The sequence below is a fragment of the Acomys russatus genome, chromosome 9 (genome assembly GCF_903995435.1).
Source record: "Acomys russatus chromosome 9, mAcoRus1.1, whole genome shotgun sequence".
NCBI classification, from domain to species: domain Eukaryota; kingdom Metazoa; phylum Chordata; class Mammalia; order Rodentia; family Muridae; genus Acomys; species Acomys russatus.
Window position 1 is genome coordinate 41,323,890 of NC_067145.1, and position 27,148 is coordinate 41,351,037.

General features: G+C 42.3%; 1 protein-coding gene across 2 annotated transcripts in view; it reads right to left on the reverse strand.

Annotated features, from left to right (window-relative positions):
• The window catches only part of Acbd5 (acyl-CoA binding domain containing 5), a 35,411-nt gene extending 9,250 nt beyond the window's left edge, over positions 1 to 26,161 (reverse strand). The window contains exons 1-10 of one of the 2 annotated variants that reach the window (XM_051151218.1): positions 25,954 to 26,161; positions 25,593 to 25,767; positions 19,625 to 19,745; positions 17,389 to 17,461; positions 14,945 to 15,059; positions 14,663 to 14,695; positions 6,965 to 7,099; positions 3,606 to 3,803; positions 2,802 to 2,908; positions 1,016 to 1,244 (exon numbers count right to left, since the gene is read on the reverse strand). In XM_051151218.1, coding sequence (XP_051007175.1) covers positions 1,016 to 1,244; positions 2,802 to 2,908; positions 3,606 to 3,803; positions 6,965 to 7,099; positions 14,663 to 14,695; positions 14,945 to 15,059; positions 17,389 to 17,461; positions 19,625 to 19,745; positions 25,593 to 25,767; positions 25,954 to 25,968 — 1,201 coding nt within the window. In that variant the 5' untranslated portion in view covers positions 25,969 to 26,161. The remainder of the gene's footprint in view (positions 1 to 1,015; positions 1,245 to 2,801; positions 2,909 to 3,605; positions 3,804 to 6,964; positions 7,100 to 14,662; positions 14,696 to 14,944; positions 15,060 to 17,388; positions 17,462 to 19,624; positions 19,746 to 25,592; positions 25,768 to 25,953) is intronic. The other variant, XM_051151217.1, reaches the window with a different exon arrangement.
• Between the last annotated feature and the right edge of the window lie 987 nt (positions 26,162 to 27,148).

Below are 27,148 nucleotides of genomic sequence, written 5' to 3' on the forward strand. Positions count from 1 at the left end.
CTACTCCCTGATCACATCACTATTATTTTTTTATCATTTTTACATGTATTTATTTATTTTGTGTCAGGTGTGTCAGAGGGCATGCTTACATCAAGGCATGCATTTGAGGTCAGAGGACAACTTACAGAAGTCAGCTATATTTCCTTCCTTGCAGGGATCAAATCTAAGTCATCAGGCTTGGCAGCAAGTACACTTACCCGAGGACCACTTTGCCAGCCCACATCACTATTGTCAGTTTTTTAAAAGATTTATTTATTTTATGTAGATGAATGCTCTACCTTCATATAAACCTGCACACCAGAAGAGGGCATTAGATCTCATTATAGATGGTAGTGAGCCACCATGTGGTTGCTGGGAATTGAACTCGGGACCTCTGGAAGAGCAGACAGTGCTCTTAACTGCTGAGCCGTCTCTCCAGCCCTTATTGTCAATTTTTTAGTGTTTGATGTTCCTTCACTCTTATTACTTGACTTGTCAGCGTTATCCGATCTCCTTTAACCCATGTAAGGAAAAGATAAAGAATTCAGACTGACTTACACAGAGAATGAAAGTGGCATCAAGGTTAGAGCAGTCAGTAATTGCACAGAAGGAAAAACAAGTCAAGCATAAACATGTTTCCTTAGAAATACTACATTTATATATTAAGAAATATTACCATTTCCTTAGAAATGGGCTGCCAGAGTGGCTCAGCAGGCAAAGACACCTGTTGCCAAAACCCATGACCTGGGTTTGATTGATGAGAGCCACATGACGGTGAAAACTGACTCCCACAAGTTGTCCTCTGGTTTCCACACGCATGCCACTGTACGTAGAGTATACCCAGACCCTCACACACACACACACACACACATTCTTTTAGAAAACAATACCCAGAAGATTAAGAAAATAAAGCTGGGCACTATCACACCAACACTTGGCAGCCAGAGGCAGAAGGATCACAAGTCCCAGGCCAGACTGAGCTAGATATGAGACTGTATCAGAAATCAAAAGGAGCCAAGGAGCGAGGACCACACACCTCTCCCTCTTCTGGCGTTAGAGAAGTCCTCACTCTCCCCGCCTCTCTTCTCACGGTGTGGCGCTCCGCTGTGACTCCGGCCATCTTCTCCTCCATGCTTTACTTCACCTTTTCCCTCAACTGCTCCCAGCTGTGTTTTCCCAATGCTGCCATTTCCAGGAGATATGTGAACATCTTTGCAAAACCCAGGATTGTCCAAATGCTGACTGGGGTCACCACCTGAGTAACACTGAAAGTGTCCATTGTTTGACATAAAGCTGTGACAGTTCAAGTTACAAATATAAACAATACAACAAGTTTTCATGGTAATATAAATACTGTTTTCTAAAAGGGTCCTTTCATGATTCTGCTGAAAATACTCCTTTCTTTAAAAAGTTCTTCCCCTTGTATGAGGCTTCCCACATACAGGAAATAGTTGAGATGGGCATGAGTTTCAAAGAAAGAAGGTCCTGCAACTTAGTAAGGAGTGAGATGATGTTACGGCTCCACTGTCTGCTGAGGTTCCTGAGAACAGCACAGCTGCTGCTTCAGGAGTCAGTCAAGTCAGTGCCCAGCCCTTACTGGAGCTGCAGGTGTGGTCAGGAAAAGCTTCAACTGAGAACAAATGACTGAGGGCCATGGTGCCATGCATCTTTAATCCCTGAACTCAGAAGCAGAGGCAGTTGGATGTCTGTGAGTCAGAGGGCAGCCTGACCAACCAGAGCTACAGTCAGCCCCTGATGCAAATTCCAAAAAAAGAACAAATGACTCTAAGCCAAATCAAAGGTGTCATGACGACAGAATGGCCATCCGTGTAGTTGGATGGAAGATGGTTTGAGAACTTCCAACAGAATCATGCTGGTCTTAAAATGCTGAGCATGGGGAGCAAGAAAAGGAGCTGTGAGGACTAGACAGTTCGGTGATTTACTAAGATAAATACAGGAGATAACAGTTCAAATACAGGTAAGCAAAAACTGATGCCATAGTTGTCTCAGATAGGGTTTCTGTGGTGTGCTTAAAAACACCATGACCAAAAGTAAGCAAGGGAGGAAAGGGCTTATTTCACTTTACAGTTTAGAAATCATAACTGAAGGAAGTCAGGGCAGGAGCCTAGAGGCAAGAACCCATGAAGGAGTGCTGCTTACTGGCTTGCTCTTCATGGCTTGCTCCGCCTGCTTTCTTACACCATCCAGAAACACGGGCCCAGTGGTGGCTCGATGCACAGGAATCTGGGCCCATGTACTTCAATCTCAATCATGAAAAGATCCTTCAGGATATTTTGATGGGGACATTTTCTCAACTGAGGGTACCCTTTCCCAAATTACTCTAGCCTCTGTCAAGCTGACACAAAACTAGCCAGCATACTAGGCAAAGAGTAAGGCAGAGTTCAGAAGAGTTACTTTGATAGTTACTGGCAGTAAGTAATGGCTGGAACCAAAGAAGCAGTAACCGAAGCTGAACTCCTGAAGAGTAAATCCATGGACCAGCTTCTGGGAGCCCCCATGACCACCTCCCATCCCACTAAAGGAGTACTGAGCTTTCCACAGGTTCTGGGGATCTGAAGTCTTCAGGCTTGCACAGCAAGCACTTTTCCCTATAGCACAAATGTTTCCAAAGCAATGAACACACTTATTAGCTACTAACAAAAGGTAGTCACTGGATTTTTTTCTTTTTGCCTTTGTTAGTTTTTGTTAACATACAAAGTGGCAGGTTTCATTATGGCACTTTCCTGCATGCATGTCCCACTACATTCTGTGCACTGGATACACCTCTTTGTAATTTGTCATTCAGAAAATGTCATCTTTACCTCTTCCTGTCCAAACTGCTCCATAGAATCACAGTACACTTCACTATCTGAGTCGCTTGTCACATGATGAATTCCTGAAGCATCTTCACTGTGATCTTCATTTGTATCTAAATATAAGCAAATGTCCAGACAGTATAGCTATGCTCTAAGACAAGAAAAACATATTTTTATTCCATTTTTCATAAGTTCTCAGTCTTATATTATACTCATTGTGGGAGGGAGAGCTGTCTTAGTAATTCATAGTATTTACTATGCACCCAGGTTGGTCACAAATCCACAATGCTCCTGTCTCAGCTTCTGAAATGCTGAAATTACAGGTACTCCACTACACCAGGCTCCAAGTCGTGCTTTTTTTAATAAACTACCTATATCTACTTAACTGAACAGATTACAGCTAGACTTAAGAGGTAAGCGCAGGACAAAAACCAGCAGCTCATGGCCACCAGGTCTACAGAGCTGGGTCTTGATAAAACACACAATGCTCAGGGAGTCAGGGAACTGGCAGCCAAGTGACAACGTGTGTTCAATCCCCAGAACCCACATGGGACGGGAAGGTAGAAAGAGAGCCAACTCCATGGGGCTGCCCCTCTGACCTCCACAGACGTACCATGGTGCACACACAACTGCACATTATAAACAAAATAAAAAAGAAACAAATGCAAGAAAACGTCCTGGCTCTAATTACTGTATCTCAAAGCAACTAATTAGCCCTTACAGTATTAACAAGCCCTAAGAAGTCATTACTAAATACAAGATTTTAGCTACAAGAAACAGGCTGGACAAAGGAGAACTTGAGGACTATACCTTGGTGAACAGAGACAGCAGTGTTTCCAGCCTGCTGCAAGCTCTGGTCTGCAGGCTTTGCCTCTTCGGAGCTTCCTGCACTTTGGGAAGAGTCAGTAGGAACGTCACTGTGTGTGTCCTGAGCAAAGCTATCCTTATAGCCATTGGTAACAATGGTCTCCAAATTCTCATCTGTTGATTTCTTCGTCATTTTCTTATCTTGCATGAAAAAAAAAAAAGGAGAGATGCATAAAAGTGCATAGTAGCCAGGCATGGTGACTTAACCTTTAATGCCAGCACTCAAGGGGCAAAAGCAGGTGGATCTCTGTGAGTTCGAAGCCAGCCTGGTCTATATAGAGAGTTCCAAGGCAGCCAGGGCTATATAGAAAAAACCCTGTCTCAAGAAAGGAAAAAGTTCTAGAATCACTAGTCAATTCCCAAACTACCACAATTCTTTTGAAGGGCTTCCTATCTGCATAGGAGAGATGGATGGCTGCAGAGATGGTCCAGCACCCATGACAGACTCACAACTGCCTAGAACTCTGGCTCCACAGCATCTGGTACCCTATTCTGGCTCTGCAGGCAACAATATGCTCACACAGACTCACAAAAATAAAATAAATCTAAAAATGAAAAAAATATTTAAAATAATATCATCTTGCTCTTTTCTTTGGTTTTATTGTTTTTGGTGGTGGAGGTCTTTTGGGGGTTTTTTGTTTGTTTTTGGCGGTTTTTTTTTTTAATTTTTTAATTTTTGAGACAGGATTTCTCTATGAGCATTGGCTATCCTGGACACACTTTGTAGATCAGGTTGGCCTCGAAACTCACAGTCATCTGCAGACCTCTGCCTCCCAAGTGCTGGGATTAAAGGTGTGGTGGCTCTTTTCTTTGGTTTTATATTTTGCTTGTTTGTTTGTTTGTTTGTTTGTTTTGGGTGTGGGTGTTCTTTTTTTGTTTCGTTAAGAGAGGGTCTCACCCTACTTCAGAGACTGGCCTGTATCTGCCTTCCAAATACTGAAATTAAAAGTGCCTACCACCATGCAGAACTCCAGTTTTGGTTTTTATAAGAAAGGGTCTCACTATGTAGCCTTAAATGGCCTACTATTCACTTTGTAACTCAGGCTGGCCTCGAACTCACAGTAATCCTGATGCCTCGCCCTCTTGCCTATAGGATTACCTAACCTGGCTTCAAACATAATCTCTTGAGCTAGAGATATGCATCTCGACAAGTAAAAGTACTTGCTGTAAAGTCTGATGACCTGAGTTCAATCCCCAGATCCCACATGATGGAAGGAAAGAGCTGACCCCAAAAGCTGTCCTCTGATGCCCATATGAGCACTACGGCACACAAAATCACAGACACCTATGCATGCATGCATGAACACACACAGACACACAGACAAACACACACAGTAAATAAATATGTCTGTGCATCACATGCATGCCTGGTGCCCTAGGAGGTCAGGAGAGAGCATTAGATCCCCTAGAAATGAGAATTCAGAATGGCTGTGAGTTGCTATGTGGGTGCTTGGAATTGAACCCAGGTCCTGTGGGAAAGTAGCTAATGATATTAACTACTGAGCCACCTCTCCAGCAACTAGAATAATGTCCTAATGCTTTTAGATTATCTCAGACAGGCAAGCTGTTCTAGAAACCGAGAAATGAAGAAGACTACCAGACTAATAAACCGATCCATAAAGAACAGAGTGTGAAAGCAAAGCTAAGTTGAGCAGTTCAGTATCTCTCTATAATTAGAATTTCTTGTCCTTCTATTAATAGCGCATCGGATGAGGTATTCTGTAATTCCAATACTCCATCAAAAATTATGCCTGAGATGGCCAAGAGACACAATGTAATTGCAACCCTCTAGAGACAGAGTAAGGAGGACTATTAAATTTGGGGTCACCCTGAGTTACATAGTAAGATTTAGTCTCAAAACAGTAAGAACTCAGTAAGTAACTCAGTGGTAGAATGTTAGCCTTGTATGTGCCAGCTTTGCATTCAATCCTCAGCAAGCAAAAAGAAATCCACGCCTGTATTCTATTCTCTATATTCCATTTTATTTTTGATAGAATGCTAAAGAATTTACTATATATGCCTATATCCAGGCGGGAAATAACACCTGAAATAATATAAAGATGGGGCTAGGGATGTAGCTAAGTTGGTAGACCGCTTGCATGACATTAATGAAGCCCTGGCCTTAAATGACAGCAATGCATAGACTGAGCGTGGAAGCACTCACCTGTAATCCAGTGAGGAGGGTGGAGGCAGGAGGTGCAGAAATTAAAGGTCCTCCTCAGCTACACAGCATACTCAAGGCCAGCCTCGGACAACTGAGGTATTGTTTCCAAAAATTTTAAATTAAAATTATAGCCGGGTGTAGTGGTGCATGCCTTTAATCCCAGCACTTGGGAGGCAGAGGCAAGAGGATCACTGTGAGTTTAAGGCCAGCCTGGTCTACAAAGTGAGTCTAGAGAAGCCAAAGCTAACACAGAGAGGCCCTGTCACTAAAAAAAAAAAAAAAGAAAGAAAGAAAAAGAAAAAGAAAAAAATATAAATGCATGGATGGAAAGATGGCTCAGCAGTTAAGAGCACTAGTTGCTCTTCCACAGGGCCTCTCAAACTATTTATAATTCTAGTTCTAAAGAATTTGATGCGCTTTCTAGCCTGTGAGGGCACTGCATGTACATAGTACACAGACACATATGTAGGCAAAACACCATACACATAATAAAATGAAAATAAATACCATTTTTTAAAAAATATATAATACATTATTGTATGCACTACACTTGGAAAAGTAGACTACTCTTGTCTACCTTCAACTAACTCCTATTTCAGTCATGATTAAGACTGGCTGGCTAACAGTCATAGAGGAGGGGAATAAGGGGAAAAGGGGAGGGAGGGAAGAATGGGAGGAGACAAGGGATGGGATAACCATTGATGTGTAACAAGAATAAATTAATAATAAAAATTTTTTTTTAAATAAATAAAAATAAAAATGAGGGAAAAAAAAAAGACTGGCTGGCTACATATTCCATAATAGAGCACTTTGACCCAGTGAATACCAGGATACACAGTCGATAACCTTTAATCGCAGCACTCGGGAGGCAGAGGTAGGTGGATTGCTGTGAGTTTGAGGCCAGCCTGGTCTACAAAGCAAGTCCAGGACAGCCAAGGCTAACACAGTAAGACCCTGTCTTGAAAAACAAAAAACAAAAAACAAAACAAAAAACACAGTCGATAACCCAAAGGCTGCCCACGTGCATTATTAATCACACAGTTTTTTTTTTTTTTTAATCAGCCCAAACATTCTCATGTCCTTTTATCTTATCAGGTACAAAATAATTACCTGCATTAACCAGTTGCCCAAAACTTACCATTGCTACTACTCTGCTCTACTCCTTTGAATTTTCCTCGGGCCTCATCTTCCTCAGACTCAGCTCCACTGTCACTGCTCTCAGCTTTACCATTAACAGCTTTGACGTTTGAAGAGGTCAGAACATTACCAAGATCTAAAACACAAAATGAAAACCTCAATCTGCAATGTACTAATATAGCTCAATGTTGAAATTTGCAAAATAAACTAAAACATCATTTGTTGTTGCAATACTAAGAATGGGGGCTGGAGAGATGGATCAGAGGTCAGGAGCACTGGCTGCTCTTCCACGGGACCCAGGTGCAGTTTTAGCGTCCACATGGTGGCTTGTAACTGTCCATAACTCCAGTTCCACTTACATCCACGCAGGCCAAACACTCATACACATAAAATAAAAATAACTATTAAAAGTATACACAGAAGCCGGGTGTGGTGGCAGCACACACCTGTGATCCCAGCACTTGGGAGGCAGCAGCATGTGGATCGCTGTGAGTTCGAGGCCAGCCTGGTCTACAAAGTGAGTCCAGGACAGCCAGGGCTACACAGAGAAACCCTGTCTCAAAAAAGAAAAAAAAGTGTGGTGTGTGTGTGTGTGTGTGTGTGTGTGTGTGTGTGTGTGTGTACGTACGTATGTATTCTTTTACTCTATACATTTACAACTACACAAATGCCTTCAATTACCAGTTTAGAACAAAAATGAAAACACTGTCTTAACTATCCTTTCTGAAGCCAAGGGAGAACTGATTTTGAATTTGACATCGAACAAAAAAATTAAATTGGAGGTAAATGACCTTCATACACAGTAAATGAATAATGATTTGCTAGCCTGTGGAAAGCATCCGCATGTTATTTTAGCCCTATGACCAGTCTCCTTGATAGTATAGTTGGACTCCATTTTAATTGTTTGTTCAGATAAAGAATCACACTACAGCCCTGGCAGTCAGTCAGACTGGACTCAAATCTGCAGCTATCCTCCTGCCTCTGCATCCAAAGTGCTGGTGCTGCAGGCATACACAGCATGCCCAGCTAATTTCTTTCCATTAGATATAGAATGCTCCATGAATCTGCACCATCACCCTTGCACAGGAACCATGCTAATCACTGCATTATTTGATTTTAGCACCTATGTTGCTGAATCGGGCACTATCCACAGTCTTTAAAAAAGAAAAGAAAGGAAAAGAAACAAATGTTTGCTATATTTAGGGCTTAGAGTACACAAACTAAGATCCACCTGCCTCTGCCCTTCAAGTGCTACGATTTAAGGCATGTGCCAGCCAACACCAACAGCCATATAAGATTTTTTTAAGGTATCAATTTAACTTAAAGAGGCAAACTGTATTGGCTAAAGTTTCCCCTCAGAGGATATATAACTGTAATGTGCTTATGCATCAATTAAGATCTAATTAGGACACAGATCAGGAATCAGTAGTTCTACAGTGGATTGTCCATATCCAAGAGTCCCATGCACTACCAATGCTGTTGGGTTCTAGACCACATTTTAAGACACAACAGTGAATAGCATCTACACAGTCTTGTTAACACACTAATCACTAAAGAAAGTAGAAGGGGCTGGGTATGATGCCTGTAGTCTCAGCACTCAGGAGGCTGAGGGTGAGGATCCTAAGTTCAGGCCAGCAGAGTCTACATACTGAACATTGTCAAAAAGCAAACAAAACAAAACAACAACAAAACCAAAAAACAGAAGAAAAAAAGAAGCGATCATGTGCCATAAACTTTTTGGCTTTTTCTTACAAAAATCTTCTTTGGGCATGTAAGATGTCTCAGTGGGTAGAGATGTCCCCACCAACCTGATCTGAGTTCAATTCAATTCTCAGGATCCGCAGGTACTAAGAAAGCCAGTCCTTGTAAACTTTCTCTGGCCTCCACATTCTCACTAGTGTGTACACATGCACACATGCACACAGAAATTAACATAAAACCATTAAAAGGAAAAACTCCAATTATAGTAAATTTCAAAATACCCATACACCTTAAACAATGAGGCCTACATTCTTTTTTGGGTTTTATTATTGTCGTTGCTTGGTTTGGTTTGGTTGGTTGGCTAGTTGTTTAGTTTTGTTTTTCCAGACAAAGTTTTTCTCTGTAGCCCTGGCTGGCCTGGAACTCACAGATTAAAGGCGTGTGCCACCAACCCACAAGGTCTACATTCTTTTTTGGGGCTTCGGGGGTATATCAAGACAGGGTTTCTCTGTGTAGCCCTGACTGTCCCAGACTCTCTTTGTAGACCAGGCTGGCCTCAAACTCACAGAGAGCCACTTGCTTCTGGGATTACAGATGTGTGCCACCAAGCCCAGCTGCCCAAGACCTACATTCTTATTTAAGTCTACCTAACTAACCAAACAAAAGACTAAAATTTCAAGTCTATTTTCTATGAGAGAATCATGACATCTCCATAGTTTGTTTTGTAGAATCAGACTGTGAGGGCTGGAAAGATGGCTCAGCGGTTGGGGGCACTGACTGCTCTTCCAGAGGACCGAGGTTCAAATCCCAGCACCCATCTGGCAGCTCACAACTGTCTGTAACTCAAAGATCTGACACCCTCACACACACATACAGGCAAAACACCAATGCACATAAAGATTAAAAAAAAAAAAAAAAAAGAATCAGACTGTGAGTCTTATCCATGAAAGGCAAGTATGCTACGAACAATGTTCAGTCCCAATCATAAGGTATTTGTTATATCACATACCAAAGTTCCTTTTCCCTAGGGCCTTGTGTATGAGAGCATACTTTTGTTTGTTTTCATTTTTAAAACAGAACAAGAAGAAAGGAACCCAAGTATGCACAGACACACACAAAAAGAAACTCACATCTGTGGACACCTTCATCAAATATAACAAGAACCTCCCCCAAACCGCCATCAAGTAGACGTCTGCAACAAAACCATCTGACAGCAGAAAACATAACATCCATGTAGTTACGTGAGAGTGAGCATTATTCAACACCCAAAAATCTATGTAAAATGCTATATTAATAGACTAAATAACAAAAGCCACATGATTACCACATAGATGAGATGAAGAAACAAAAACACAACTTACTTTTTTGTTATAAAAATGGTAAAGAAACAAAGAATATAAGAAAACTTCCTTAAGCCTCATAAAGCAAAAGATTCCTGAGAGGCTGAGAGATTGGCACAGCAGTGAGACACACTGGCTGCCTAGGACCTGGGTTCCCAGATGTGAGCACCCACATACATGGTGGCTCACAATCACCCATACCGAGGTCCCAAGGGATCTGATGTGCTCTTCTGCTCCCCAGGCACTAGGCTCACACCTCTAATCCCAGCACTTGGGAGGACAAGGCAGGCAGATCTCTGTGAGTTCCAGGCCAGTCTGGACTACAAAGCAAGTTCCAGAGCTACCAGGGCTACACAGAGAAACCTTGTCCCAAAAAAAACTTAAAAAAAAAAAAAAAAGAAAGAAAGAAAGAAAGAAAAAAGAAAAAAAAGCAAGACATACATTGCAAATGATCAAAACACAGTAAAAGCTCTCAGGAAATGGGAATCTACCCACTGACCTCCAAATGATCAAAGTTCACTGTAACCCCTACCAAAATTCCACTGACTTTAGTGCAGACATTCACCAGAAGATTCTAAGAATCATGCAGCAAAACGCCCTGCAATCCTAGCTACTCTGGAGCTACCATGTACCAGCCACACCTTGCATGTAAGAGGTCAAAGGACACCACACAGGAGTCAGCTGTCTCCTTCCACTACACATGCCCTGGGAATGGAATTCAGACCCCGACTTGCCCCACGTGCTGAGACAGAGTTTCTCTGTATGACAGCCCTGGCTGTCCTGGAACTGGCTCTGAAGACCAGGCTAGCCTTGAACTCACAGAGAGTAGCCTGCCTCTGCCTCCCCGACTGCAGGAATTATAGGTGTGTTCCACAGAGCCCATCACAAGCCCTTTTAAAAAGTATTTTATTATGTTTGCTTATGAGAGAGACAGACAGACAGACACACACACACACACACACACAGAGAGAGAGAGAGAGAGAGAGAGAGAGAGAGAGAGAGAGAGAGAGAGAGAGCCATAGCATACTCATGGAACAGAAGAGCTTGTGGGAATAGGTTTTCTTTTTCTACCACGTGAGTTCTGTGGATCAAACTCAGGTGGTCAGACTTGGTGCCAAGAGCCTTCACCATGAAGCCACCTCTCCAACTCAATTTCTTTATTGTAAGTGAATGTTGTATAAATGGTCATGTGTGTTTGTGTGTGCATGGGGGTGGTGCACACATGTGTGGGTGCATGTGGCATACAGAAGTTGACATCAAGTGTCTTCTTCAGTCATTCTCCAACTTAATTTTTGAATGTTTTCTTATGTTTTGTTGTGTTTTTTTCTTGTAACAAACATCTATTTATTTTGTATGTCTTTTTGTATGTCTTAGTGGGATCATGCACACAGCCCACTAGTGGAGGGCAAATAACAAATTGTGGCACCCAGGGACTCAATTCAGATCATCAGTCCCAGTAACCAGTGCCTCTATTCCATGAGCCATGTCACTGTGACGAATTATTTTTTGAGAAATAGTTTTCTCACTGAGTCTGCAGGTTGACAGTTCACCTAGACTGGCTGAGCAGCAAGCCCCAGGGATCCTGAGGTCTCCGCCTCCCAACACAGGGCTTAGTGAAGCAGAGACACCTTTGCACATGCGCCCTGAGCTCCAAACCCAGGCCCTCGTGTTTGTGCAGCACTTGAGCGGCTGACCCATCTCCCAGCCCCATATTTGGAAAATTCTTAAAAGATTACGAACACCAGCATACACCTATTGTCCCAGCACTTAGCTGAGACAGGAATTTTTCAGAGAATTAGTCAACACCTGCCTCAGGCAAGCAGGTCTAGGTTTAGCCGCACTGCATTTAGCATGATGATCATAAAGAAAACATTTAACTATTTTAAGTTAGTAAGCAAGAAGTAGAAAGAGGTAAAATCCAACTCCTCTAAGCAAATCAGATAAAAATGACGCAATACAAGGCAATATCCAGAAGCAGCCACTACTGCCTAACTTAACAGAAGCAAACCATCGTCTGCTTCCGGTATGAAACAATACTACCACTACTGCCAATTACTGAAAAGATACCACAAAAAGGAATGCTAATCTAATCTTTAATTAAAGCATACATAATTTTCACGTAAATCTATTCCGGTAGTCTCATTTCTGCTTAACGAGTAAGACAGAAAATGTTAATTACTAACAGCAAGTCTTAACATTTTGCTTAACATTTGCTGGAACATAAAAAACAGCTTCTTAAGTTCTTAACTGGGAATGTGAAAACAAAATTCAAAACAGAGAAACTTTTAAAATAAACAACAAGCTTAGTGAATTCATGAGATGTTTTATTTTAGCCTGTTTTGCAATCGTTAAGCCACACTATAAACGCCCATGTTTAAAGTGAGCGACACAGAAATCATAGTTCATACCTGTACGCTTATCACTTGGGAGGGTGAGATAGGAGTCCCATGAGTTCAAGGTCAGCCTGGGCCTCACAGTGTCCTAGACCAACCTGGCCTACAATGAGGTCCCATCATAAACTTAACAATTCCAGTACTAAGCCAGGCATTGGGGGTACACGCCTTTAATCCAACACTCAGGCAGCAGAGACAGGAAGATCTATGAGTTCGAAGCCAGCCTGGTGTACAGAAAGAGTTCCAGGACAGCCAGGGCTACACAGAAAACCCCTGTCCTGGCGGGGGGGGGGGGGGGGGGGGGGGGGGGGGGGGGAGGGGGGCCCAGTACTAGGACATGGAAGAAAGAAGACAATTGGTCCAGAAGAGCCTCCCCTACACAGTAAGTTTTAGACCAACCAGGGCTATATATACAGCAAGACTCTGTCATAAGTAAATAACTACAGGAGCAGCCCAGCATAGTGGCACATTCCTGTAACGCCACAACTTGAGAGGTAGAAACGGAGTGATCCAGGGTTCAAGGCCATCCTCATCTACACAATGAGCTCAAAGTCAGTGCTGGCGAAAGAAACTGTTTCTAAATAAACATTTTAAAAATAAGCTACAGAAACATTTAATTCATGGTGTTACTAGCATATTTTATAAAACCAAATCATTTAGCAAAACAAAACTGACCAGAGAGATGGCTCAGTGGGTAAAGGCACTTGCTGCCAAGCTTGAGGGCCTGAGTTTGATTCCCTAGGACTCACATGGTAGAAAAAGAAAAGTGAGTCCCAAAACTCATCCTCCGACCTCCACCCTTGGCACAGTGGCATGAGTGCACTAACTAAATAATTTTTTTATTTAATTAAGAACAAACACAAAAAAATTATGAATTCTTCTAAATTTATATAATATAAAAGTAAACCACTTGGCATAATTTAATAAAAGGTTAAAACTTTCAGTTCACTACTTTAGAATCTCAATACAATGTGTTTGCTTTGAATAACAATTTCTAGATGATAAAATTTACGTTTTATGTATTGGTGCAGAATTATCTTTCCCTATAAACTTTGTTAGTATTTATTTTTCTATTAGTTCTTTTGTTGATGGTTGGGTTTTGGGTTTTGGAGACAGAGTTTCTCTGTGTAGCCATTGCTGTTCTGGACTAACTTTATAGACAAGGTTGGCCTTGAACTCACAGCGATCTGCCTGCCTCTGCCTCCCCAAGTGCTGGGATTAAAAGTGTGCACCAACACGCCTGGCTCTATTAGTATTTTTAATTATTTCATTTTATTTTATGTTTGAGTGCTTTGCCTACATGTGTGCCTGTGTACCACTTGCATGCCTGGTAACACCTCCACCCCCATCCACCCATCACCCACCCCACCCCCGCCAAAGGCTACAAGTGGAAACAAGAGCCTCTACAACTAGAATTACAGGTGTGAGCCAGCGTGTCAGTGCCGGGAGTTGAATCCAGCACCTCTGGTAAGCAGCCAGGGCCCTTATACACTGAAGCCGTCTCTCCAGCCGCATTACTTGTTTTTGTAGAGACCAAACCAACGCCATTTTGTGTTCAGGGCCTGAGAACTTGACACGCCCGTCCCCAGAGTTTCCAGGAAGAGCCACAAACAGATAGCTAGCAAGTATTCCTAGGAGCCTGCACCCAGAACCAATGATTCAGAGCTACATGTCACAGTGACCAGAACAAACAAAAATTTCCCTCCTGCAGTCTGGCCCTGGTCCCCCAGCCAATCAGCTTAAAGGGCAACTTTCCTGCGCTCCTCTAAGCTACATTGTAACAGCAAGGCTTAGAAATGGCTAGAACCCACCCAAACACCCGCATACCCCACACCTGCATTTTTTTTCCTTTAAAAACCTTGTTCCCCTACCAGGGGCCACCATCTTCCCTCCTCATGAGGGGGCTGACGGTCCAGGCTCTGAGCTTGAAATAAACGAGACAGTGTGTGACTGGCATCTGGCTGATTCCTGGTGGTCTTTGGGGGTTTCACAACTTGGGCATTACACTTTCACTTTTATGTTTCAGGGTATGTGAGTTTGAGTGCACTCCATGTGTGTGCGGGACGCCACAGAGCCAGGAAGGCATCCGGTGATGCCCTAAAGCAAGAGTAATAAACAGCTGTTAAGCGGCCTGACGCGGGTGCTGGGAATCACACTTGGTCCTCTGGAAGAGTAGGAAATGCTCTTAACCATGGAGTCGTCACTTAAACCCCACTGCCCTATACATTTGAAACAAACGTTTCCCATGGATTTCATTACTCCTACCTTCTAAGTGTTTAGAGAGTTTCTCCAATCGGACTGGCATGTGAAAGTAAAAGAGAAAATTAGTGCATGTATACATCAGCTGCTGCATTAAAAAGAAGAAGAAGGAGGAGGAGGAGGAGGAAGAGGAGGAGGAGGAGGAGGAGAAGAAAACAGAGCTGAGCAGGGGGCACACAGGCCCCAGGCTGCGGGGAATGAGGCCGTGAGACGGTGAGTTCGAGGCCGGCCTGGCCCCGCCTTCTACACAAGATGTGTGTCTCGAAAAGAAACACAAGACCGTCCCACCTGAGGTCAAGTCAGAACTCTTGCCACTCTTTTTGTCTTCTACAATTTCATAAAATGGGCCTATAACATGCAGCAATTCTTCAACTTTCTCAGTCATTGGCATAGTTTCAATAATCTGTAATTAAGAGAAAGAAATACTGTGACACTACCAACTATTAACTTGATCTATAGTGGTATAAAATCTACTATTTCCAGATTGTCAATAATTTTCAGATTTGAAGTTCATTAGCAAAGTTCATTCACAAAGGGTCTACATTATACAATATATAAACTAATTTTTAGACTTATATATTTAAGTGCTTCATCTGCATGCACACCTGCATGTCAGAAGAGGGCATGAGATGCCAATATAGATGGTTGTGAGCTACCATGTGGTTCCTGGGAATTGAACTCAGGACTGCTGGAAGAGTAGACGGTGTTCTCTTTACCACTGAGCCATCACTCCAGCTTCAAACTAAATTTTCTTTCTGTCTTTCTTTCTTTTTGTCTTTTCAAGACAGGGTTTCTCTGTGTAGCCTTGGCTGTCCTGGACTCACTTTGTAGACCAGGCTGGCCTCAAACTCACAGTGACCCGCCTGCCTCTGCCTCCCGTGTGCTAGGATTAAAGGCATGTATCACCACGCCCATCTCAAACTAAATTTTTTCAAGCAAACTAAAGATGTATACACTAAAGATCTAAAAGTTTTTTGGGGTGTGGAGAGCTGGCTGTTAGTTATCGAGAACTTGATGCTCTTAAAGCCACCCCAGGTTCGGTCCGCAGCGCCCGTGTGGTGGCGTACAACCACCGGCTGCACTTCTGACCTCTCCTCATGCCTGTGGTTCACATGCACTCAGCCTTACACACACACAAAGTAAAGTAACTTTCATCTGTAAAAGTCTTTTCATTCGAAGACTATTTTACATGGGCTTCACACAAAACTCAATGTAATAATCTTTAAATTGCATATTAAACACTGGGGTTTATTAAAAGCAGAAACAGTAGCACTAGAATGAAATTATCTGGTTTTGACAGTAAGGAAGTTTCTAAGAGAATATAAAGCAGGAACCAAGAAATATGTTGACACCCTCAAGACTATGAGACAAGTTAGAGTCATCCATTTGTTTGGGAGTTTGGGGGCTTTGTTGGTTTTGTTTTGGGTGAGGGGTGCACAGGATCTCACTATGTGGCCCTGGCTGTCGTGGAACTCATAGGGATCCTCCTGCCACAGCCTCCAAAGGTCTGGAATTAAAGGTGTGGTTGACCATGTCCTGCTGAGACAGGCTCTTAAGCACTGTAACCTAGGCTGTCCTCAACTCCTAGCAATCCCCCTGCCTTAGAGCCCAGGGTGCTAGAATTAGAAGTACAAGTCACCACTTCAGTTCCCTTTCCCACTCTAAACTGTGATTAAACCATTACTTAATAAAACTAAATAGAAAAAAATGGATAAATATTAATGTCAGCTAAACTTCATACTGAATATAAAATGTATCCTGAAAATTATACACTATTTAGGTTAAGAAAGTTCAGCAACAGGCTGGAGAGATGACTCAGAGGTTAAGAGCACTGACTGCTCTTCCATCTATAATGTGATCTGGTGCCCTCTTCTGGCCTGCAGGTATACATGCAGGCAGAGCACTGTACACATAATAATAAATAAATAAATCTTTAAAAAAAAAAAAAAAAAAGTTCAGTAAGCTGTCTCAGTGCGTAAAGGCACTTGCTGCCAGATAACCTGAGGCCAATACTCAGAACCCACACAGTGGGAGAGAACCAACGCCTACAAGTTGTCCTCTGAGTGTCTCCTGAACTATGACACACATACTCATAAATAACTAAGAAAGAATTATCAAACCACAATACCTTTTGATTCTCTCTGCTCTGAAATGCTCCTTTGTTTTTATGCTACTGATAAAGCTAACAGTGGAAAGAATTAAACTCTGCCCTCTGTTCTAAAGTCTACTACATAAAAGTTGTGAAAATGTATCAAAGGGCACAAGAGTAGCACAGGCAATACTAAAAAATAGCTTTCTGAATTTTCCAAATAAAAATTGCTGAAAACCCTCTGTGGGTTGTGGAAACTAATTCTCTTATTGAAGATTTTCTTTATGTACAAAAGCAACTTAAGATCATCAGACAAGGGCTGGGCATGAGTTAACAGAGTGCTCGCCTAGCATGCATGTGACTCTACCTCCAACACCACATAAAACTGGGCTGTGTGATGGCTGTCCATAAGGTCTTCTTATCAACTTTGAAGCTGCTTAAGATACATAAGACCTTGTTTCAAAAAAAAAAAAAAAAAAAAAAAATCAAATGAGAGGTACTGGACATACAGCTCAATGGTAGAGTAGTTGACTGGCATGGGTTTAATCCTAACTACACACACACACACACACACACACACACACACAATGTAAATTCAAGTTCTTTTGGATATGTTTATTCTCTACTAAATTATTTTCCCTACCTTTTTCATTTCTTCAACATATGCGATCATGGCTTCTTCTTTAGTCATGTCACCCAATGAGCTCCAAGCATCCCTACAAATGGAAATATAGACATAATAACAAGAGACACTTGAGTTTTGAGCTAGGCATGCAAGCTCATGCCTGAAGGCATTAAAGAATGAAATTATGCTAATTCCAGAAACATGAATACAACTAGAGAAAATCAAATGAAATCAATTAAATAGCTCTCAGAAAGACAAACATCCGGCTGGAGAGTTGGCTTAGAGGTTAAGAGCACTGACTGCTCTTCCAGAGGACCAGAGTTCAATTCCCAGCAACCACATGGTGGCTCACAACCATCTATAATGAGATCTGGTGCCCTCTTCTGGCAGGAAGGTGTACATGCAGGCAGAGCACTGTGTACATAATAAATAAATCTTTAAAAAAGACAAACATCATGTTTTTTTCTCACTTATGGATCTTAAACTTTACACATAAAATCATGTCTGTACTGATGACATGAATATCAAGTGAAACAGAGGAGCACAGGGACTAATGGAAGACAGGAGAGTGGAGGGCAGCTAAGTGTGGGAGAAAGGTGCTCAAGCACATTACATACGTGCGTGTAAATGGCCTTATGTAATATTTTATAACAATTTTTGAAAGCATAAAAAATAGGATTTTAAAACATTAAGATTTCAACCCATCTACATAAATATAGACTGCAGAAGACAATAAACTATGCATAAGTATTTTCTAAAGACCCTCTAAAAGGTTTTAATAATTTCCTTAAATTCATTTGCATGTGTGTATGCTTACAGGAATTTATGTGCACCACTTATGTACAGGAACTCACAGAAGCCAGAAGATGTTGTCAGATTCCCCAGAACAGGAGTTACAGACAGTTGGAAGTCACCATATGGGTGCTGGGAACTAAACATAGGTCCTCTGCGAAAGTGAGCACACTTAACCACGGAGCTATGTCTCTAGCCCCAAAGATCTATTTTATTTTTTCTGTGTATGTATGTGAACCTAAGTGTGTGTATGTGCACATTTGCATGAATCTGTACTCACAGGCCATAAGAGGGCATTGGATCACCTGGAACTGGAGTCAGAGGCAGTTGTAAGAACCCAGTGTGGATGTTAGGACCCAAACCCAAGGCCAAGAGAGAGTACCAAATGCTTTTAACTGCTGAGCCATCTCTCCAGCCACAAAAAGGATTTTATGTCATTTATAAAGAACAGTAACAGTAGTGAATAGTTTAAAAACCTGTGAGAACTTTGAAAGCCATTATGTAAACAAATAGAGATTTTGGTTAAAATTCTCCCATTAATTTACATAAACAACTAAGTTATATACTAGTACTAAAGATGGAGCAGGACAGAGGATAGAGTTCAGTAGTAAAGGTACTTTCCTAGCATGGAATAAACTAGGTACTCCGGCACAAGCTTGTAATCATGCCTGTAACCCCAATATTGAAAAGGCAGAGAAGGAGAGCAGAAGCTAAAGCCATCCTCGGCTACATGTGAGTTTTAGGATAAGACTGCCTCAAAAAGTAGCACAGAGTCTGTTTTCGTACATTTATCTTGAGAGCAGTTAGTTCTGCCAAAGATTAAATCTGGGGGAAAATGATTTCCTCATCTGTGAATCCAATAGGTTAGTTATTTGAAAACACGTTGCCCTAATCACACACACTACTGATAAAGCATAATCTAAAATGAACCTCTGCCAGGTATTTGTAAGTCTGCAGTGGTACCCACACATATCAAGCTGTTCACAAGTATTAGTCAATTCAGAAAGCGGGAGAGCTTCTAACCACTTCATGACTCTTCTAACTCTAACGTTAGAAAACAACATTATTCTCAAGTCCAGCGGGCCAGAAGTCACCTTCGACCACAGTTAATGTGGCTCATCATGCCTAGTTACACATTACCTTAAAGTGTCCAACCAAACAATTCGCTTAACAAACAAAAGCCACTATTTTCTTTGGCAGCTTAAAGAGATAAAGAAGTTTTGTAGGGGGTTTGTTGTTGTTGTTGTTGTTGTTGGGGCGTTCTGTTTGTATTTTGTGTTTTGTTTTGTTTTGAGAGCCAGTCTCCTGTTGCACAACAGAACATGTTCACCGTATAGGCAAAACCTAAAGAATAAAACTGTGACCAATACCTAGGATGCTTCACGTACAAGACAATAAGTAACAGCTACGTAATTAACTCATTTAAACGAAAATTCTCTGTTAGCGCTATAAAGGGAATTACCACTTATATCGTCCAATAGGATCCCAGAATCCAGGCCTTGAAAGTGTACAGGGCCCTTCAGTCGCCTGCTTGTAGAAGCTGTAGAACTTGAGCATCATTTCATTTGTCGGCTGGAATGAGCCTATGGGGAACACGCATGAAATGCACGTCACTTGGGACTCTCACTCACAACAAAAGCTAGGCATTAGCTTAGCCACACCACACTTGTGATTTCCTGGTTTGGTTTGGTTTTATCCAGATGCCTGGAGCTATTCTGCAGTTCAAGCTGGCTTCTGGCTCACAGCAATCTTTCTGCCTCAGCTTCCTGAGTGGTGAGATAAGGCAGGAGCCACTACGCCTGGGCTACACCTCCTTTGATTTCAAAAAATTAAGCAAGTTCACACTTACTTGCTTTGTACACCAGACTGGCCTCGAACTCACAAAGATCCACCTGCCTCTGCCTCCCAGGTGTGTGATACCACGCCCGGCTCACAAGTTCAAACTTTTAAGAGAAGTCTAAGTTCAATAAACAAATAAGCAACCATTTTACAAAAGTAACTGAAATATGTGACAAACTGTCCTCAAAGACATTAATGCTGGCCTGGTGGTGGCACACACCTTTAATCCCAGCACTCCAGAGGCAGGAAGATCTCTGAGTTTAGAGCCAGCCTGCTCTACAGAGCAAGTTCCAGGACACCTAAGACTACACAGAGAAACCCTGTCTCAAAAAAACAAAATGAAATAAAACTAAACTAAATGAAAAAAGAAAAGAAATTAATGTATCCACACTTAAAAGGTAGAAATTGTGAAATCTGTTACATTTCCCTCCCCCTCACGGAGACAAGGTTTCTCTGTGTAGTCCTGGCTGTCCTGGACTTGCTTTGTAGACCAGGCTGGCCTCCAATTCACAGTGATCCACCTGCCTCTGCCTCCTGTGTACTGGTATCAAAGGTGTGCACCACCATGCCGGGCTCACATTATTATTTTCTTTAACCAAAGTCCATAATAACTGACTCTCCCAAAAATCCTTTATCTAGTGAAAACTTGGAATTTGGCTAAGAAGTTGATATTTACTGTTAAAATTTTAATGCTACCCAGTTTCCCACAGGAGCTTTACTTTACATAGTAAGTTATTATACATCTTAATATATGTATATATATTGTTTTTAACACAGTAACTGTTTCTTCCTGTTTGGTTTGGTTGGGTTGGGCTTGTTTGTTTGTTTCTCTGTAGCCTGGCTTTCTTGGAACTTGATTTGCAGTCTAGGCTAGTATCAAACTCAAGAGTCCACCTGTCTCTACCTCTCAAGTGCAGGGATTAAAGGTATGACCAACCTCTGCCCAGCTAACAGTGTTATATTTAAAACTCTCGAATTCAAATTATGTAATCAAGTACTATAAATTGCAATAGTCAATAAGAGCCATAAGTGGAAATGTTAATATTTTAAATAAAAGTCTTGTGGTAAAGCAATTTTCAATCCATGATATAAAATAGAAACACATTTAAGTAAGTTTCTAGTTCTCAGAAAATTCTCGTTCTAAAGCTGGGAGGTGGTGGTACATGCCTTCAATCCCAGCACTTGGGAGGCAGAGGCAGGAGGATCTCTGTGAGTTCAAGGCCAGCCTGGTCTACAAAGTGAGTCCAGGACAACCAAGGCTACACAGAGAAACCCTGTCTTGGAAAACATGATCACCATCATCATAATAAGAAGAAATTAAAAAGATAGTTTAATGATAATAGATTATATATCAAGGATTACATTCAGTAATCAAAATCTAGGGGTTTTTGGTTTTGTTTTTGTTTTTTTTTAACTAGAAATTACAATGTAAATACATGAAAAACTAGTAGTTCAGGTTTGGCCCAGAATGGGTAATTAATTCCGAAAGTCACAGTAATAACTACCTATATTATATCTGAACATTTATTTAGTAGTATTTCTTAGACACAGTATTTCAGCAAGATAATTATTCCTTTTTTTTTTTTTTTCAAACTAAGGCATTTTATTAGCTGGCTTTTCAACTTAAAGAACATCTTAGTGACCGAAGAACAGCTCCCAGTCTCTTCCCAGCACACTTCGTCAGGTAGACTTGTCAAACGTGAGGGGTGTTCACATTTTCCACAAAATGGCTTTACTGCTACCTCCACTAAATCTTTTCTTAGTGTACTTTTAAAAAGCACCAGGTCAAAGACTGACTACGTCAAAAAGCGCCTTTAAGACACGCTCTCTTAAAACACACACAAAACAGGTGAATGGAAAGGGAAAACCATTTTTTATTTTCATTTGGCTGGGGCTGAGTCCATTTCATGATGAGTTACTTGTCTTCTGATGCTTCCCACAAGTCTCAGGGACACAGATGCATTTACCACCGCCCCAAAGGTATGGAGGTTCTATATTGGCCTTTCTCTGTCAGGTGGCTACTTGGAATTTTTGCAGAAGATAATTATTCTTTCTTTTTTTTCCAGACAAGGTTTCTCTGTGTAGCCTTCATTGTCCTAGACTCACTTTGTAGACCAGGCTGGCCTCGAATTCACAAAGATCTGCCTGCCTCTGCCTCCCGAGTACTGGGATTAAAGGCATGGGCCACCACACCCAGCGATAATTATTTTTTATACAGCAAAGAATAAAACTAGAAGAAAGATGGGTCCAGGACAGCCAATGCTACACAGGAAACCCTGTCTCAAAGAAAAAAAAAAAGGGCTGGAGAGATGGCTCAGAGGTTAAGAGCACTGACTGCTCTTCCAAAGGTCATGAGTTCAATTCCCAGCAACCACATGGTGGCTCACAACCATCTCTTCTGGCCTGCAGGCAGAATGCTGTACACATAATAAATAAATAAATCTTAAAAAACAAACAAACAAAAAAAACCTTTAGTTAAATTACTTCATCTCGTATCTTCAGAAAGCTGACAGAATTTACAGTTTATTGGCTTAGGTAAATGGTCCGTACATATTATTGTGTATATAAACAAAAACTGAGAATATATGTTGAATGTACTAGGTATAAGACAGCTTAACTTCTGCCTAAAGATGTTCTGATGACAGATATAACAGATGTTTGAATATACATGTCTAATAACTAAAATTCTACCAAATAGATTTTATATAATTTATTAACTCAGATTTACTTGTAATTGTATTTTTATTTGTGCACCTGTGTATATACTGGTAGTACCGGTAGAGGCCAGAAAAGGACATTGTATCAGCCAGTGCTGGAGTTATAGGTGGGATGGGTAGGAGCTAGGAATCAAACGTGGGTCCTCTGAAAACGCAGCAAGCACTTTTTACCACTGGACCATCTGCCTAGCTCTTCAGCACTTTAGGCTTTAAATAAAAATTAGGCGCACGCCTTTAATCCCAGCACTTGGGAGGCAGGAGCAAGAGAATCTTGCAATTTTGAGGTCAGTTTGAGCACAATAATAAGTTTTATCTCAAAAACCAAAACCAAACAAAAAACCCCAAGGAAAAACCCCACAAAACTACTTAAATATTCATTGTAGCAAATACTATTCAGTTAATATCAATTAGCTTTCGGGATAGTACATTGAATTTGTCTAACACAAGGGGGGGGGCCTCTTCGACTTTTTGTTTGGTGTGGGGGGATTTTTTTTCTGTATTATTGACGGCGTCATGTCTTATAAATACCTACTCTGTCATCGAGCCATGCTGTCATCAGCCATGCTGTCATCAGCCATGTCTGCCTACCTTTTTTTCTCTGAAGAATGAACCTAAGGCCCCAGGCAACCTCTGTCATTGAGCTACAGCCCACCACATCTGTTGCAAGGGCCATTTAATAAGTTTATCTTAATTTCACAATACTTTTTTAAAAACAGGATCTTGCTATGTAGTCCAAACTGGCTGGCCTGCAATCCATTAGATACAGGTTTCTTATCATGTATAGGTATTTTAATAAGTAGGATGTAAAAATAATAAAGTAGGAAGAATCGAAAGACCAGGTCTAGCTTATGGTTAAAAAAAAAAAAGATAAAATGAATAGCTTAGAAAAGTGAACATTTGAGCCAGGCATGGTAGCACACCCCTTTAATCCCAGCACTCAGGAGGCAAAGGCAGGTGGACTGCTGTGAGTTCAAGGCCAGCTTGGTCTACAAAAAGAGTCCAAGACGGCCAAGGCTACACAAAGAAACCCTGTCATAAAAAAAAAAAAAGAAAGAAAAGAAAAAGAAAAACAAAAGTGAACATTTAAGCCAGGTGTGGTGGCTCACACCTTCAATCCCAGCACTCTCAGGAAGCAGAAGCAAGCAGATCTCAGTGAGTTCAAGGCCAGCCTGGTCTACAAAGCAAGTCCAGAACAGCTAAGGCTATACAAAGAAACCGGTCTTGAAAAACCAAAAAAGAAAAAAGAAAGGTGAACATTCTACTTACATAAAACTCTTAAATTATAATTTCCTATATATATCTTTATTGAGCATTTTAAAACATCATTATCTGGGGCTGGAGAGATGGCTCATTGATTAAGACCACTGGCTGCTCTTCCAAAAGACCCAGGTACAAATCCCAGCGCACACAGGGCAGTTCACAACTGTCTGTAATTCCAGTTCCAAGGGAGCTGACACCCACACACACACACACACACACACACACACACACACACACACACACACATACAGGCAAAACACCAATGTAAATAAAAATTTGAAAATTAAAAAGCTTATCAATATCTAAAGAGTTCCCATTGTATTTCCTTTTTTGTTCTTTAAGGTCTCCATCCGGATTAGACTGGCCCTGAACTCACAGAGATCTATCCACCTGCCTTCGCCTCTGAAGTGCTGAGATTAACTGTGAGCGCCACCACACTGAGCTTAGCATTCCTTCCTTCACTTGGTTTATTTGTACGTATTTAGTCTTCCATATGTTCTCCTCCAAGACCGTGTTAAATGTATAAAATAAGACACGATCGAGCCTAGAGCTGCTACACACTAGGCACGTGCCCAGCTCTAGTAAGCCTAACTCCTCTTGATCCTGCACAGCAGCTGGAGTACAGCCTGTGCCACTGTTTAGGAGGGGTACAGAGCCAAATCCAGGCACTGTGCATGGTAACACATGCCCCACAAGCTTGCAAAACCATGCTTGAATTTTTTTTTTTTTCTGAAATGAACTATGCTGACTATTCATTACTTAGCCAGATAATGGTAAGTGAGAAGAGGACATTAAATATTATAAGAATATAGTGATGTTATGTTTGATTTGGCTTACCAATCTAGCACCCACAGTAAAAATGCTTAAGATAGTTTTTTTGTTTTTGTTTGGTGTTTGATTTTTTGAGACAGGCTTTCTGTGTGTTAGCCTTGGCTGTTCTAGACTAGCTTTGTAGCCGAGGCTGGCATTGAACTGACAGCCTTCTGACTGCCTCTGCCTCCCTGAGTGCTGGGATTAAAGACATGTGCCACCTCACCTGGCTTAAGACAGTTTTTAATCTAATTTATAATTAAACATACGAATTTTTTAAAAGTCTCCCTCACCAAACTTCTCTACTTAGAACACTGAAAGAAAAAATAAAATTTAGTGGTGATTTAAAAACTCCTTTAACACTGGTCAGACAAAAAAATGCAAAAAGTTTTTCAAATTGTTACCAGGATTATATAAATGAAAGAAAACCGTATCTAGACATATCATGGTCAAAATAATCCCTTTACCAGTGAATGTTCTTTCATTTCATAATCAAGTTTCTAAAGGTTTGGATTACACGCTTTTGAGTTATGTGGCACCAGACATCCCACCTCAGCTTCCCCTCACGCATTCCCAAGTCTGCAGTCATTAGCGAGGCTTTTATCGGTGTTCTCAACCACATAAACTGCTTAAAATCTGGATAATACATTCACCTTTGGACTCAAGATCGGCGGGTAATTTACATTGAATGTCATTTTTTCAATTACATTCCTTTTAATGACTGGAGGGGAGGGGGCGCTTAAAAAAAAAAAAAGTAGACTAGAGCCAGCTGAAAGGTTTTAACGGAGAGCCCAATGCACGTACCATTTTTCGGCAAACTCTGGATCACCTTCACGGCCGCCTCAAACCTGGTTTCATACACCGATCTTGTGTCCGCCATCTCCAGCTGCCAGCGCCGGCCCCGGTCCCAAGGACTGTCCGCGGGAATCAGGCAGCAGCAGCAGCAGCAGCACCAGCTTTCCCAAGAGCCTGCATGAAACTGAACACCAAGCGCAGCCACTGCTTAGGATATAGCCCGAAGTGAAGTGGTCCCGGAGCAGAGCTGGTCAATTCCCCTTTGCCCTGCCCAATCAAGGCCACACCGACCAAGGTGGCCTGGTTCCTTCCCTCGTGGGGCGTGACTAAGACTACATTGCCAGCCAACAAAAACAGCAAAACAACTCACCGAGAGGAAGAGCATCTCTAGCAGCAGGCCTTGGAGGTTGTGCCGCTAGTAGTAGCGGACCCTTTCTCCCACCCGGAAGATGCTGGAGGACCAGCCACACCCCCCATTCCGGAGAAGTCGTACTGTCTGTCGGTGGGCACCCTCCCCGCAGCCCCGCCCCGGAGTCACCGGAGGGACCCACTAGCCGCAGCTACCGCTGCTGCCGCCGCCGGGGTACAGCAAACCCCACCCACCCGCTCGGCCCTGGTGACGCGCGCGGGCAGAGCGTGCTCGAAGGAGGGGGGAAGAGGCTGCGAGGCGTCCCGGCTGGGGTCAGTCTGCGTTTGGGACCCTGTGCTTGTTTATGTTCGGGCTGGGGAGACCAAGGCCGGTGACGCGCTAGGATTCTACGCCTGCCCAAACGTGCCCCTGGATACCCCTAGTGTTTATAAATAAAGAAATAAGTAAATAAATAAATAAAAAATAAAACGAGTCGGCGGTCCTCGGTGGAAGGTACTGAGTCATAAAAAGTTCGCTTGAAAACTTCCTTCTTGCCATTTAATATCAGTGGCCTAGGACGAGTCACTTGGTCTCTCCAGCGCATTTACACTATGCTAAAGGGTAGGAAGGGGGATTAGGGGCACGTATGGAAGTGCTTAGCCATGGCCCACAGGTCTGGGGCTGGGTTCACTGCCAAGCGCGGCGGCGGAGCGGGTAAAGATGATCGATTGGCCCGCTAGTCGACTCCTCCACTACCGGCTCACGCCCCGGAGTCAGGCACAGCCCACCTCCAACCAGGCTACGGGTTAGGGACGGAGAAGCTCGCGTAAGGGGCGCAACCCTCGCGTCCTAGGCTCTGGGAAAGCTCGCCGAGGGCGTGGGGGTCCTGTGGCCCGGAAATCTCAAGGACGCCCTTGTTGGGAGCGTCATTTTTGTCGGTTTAGGATGGGCTTGGGAAGATCACTCGTACAAATCTAGTTGCGAATCATAAGTCACTCTTCCCTTGGAGCCGCGGTGTCGTCAGCATTTACCTTGATATAGCCAAATGACGGGCAAGGCCTGTCCGGTTAAGTCTCGATGCCTGCCCCTCACCTTGCCCCCGCGGGCTTATGGGAAATGTAGTCCCCCTGCGCTTCCGGACACCTTCCTCTGTGGGCGGGCGTCATTCCCTCCTGTTCCGGTTCGGTTTCCCAGAGTAGCCCACCCTCCCTGCGTC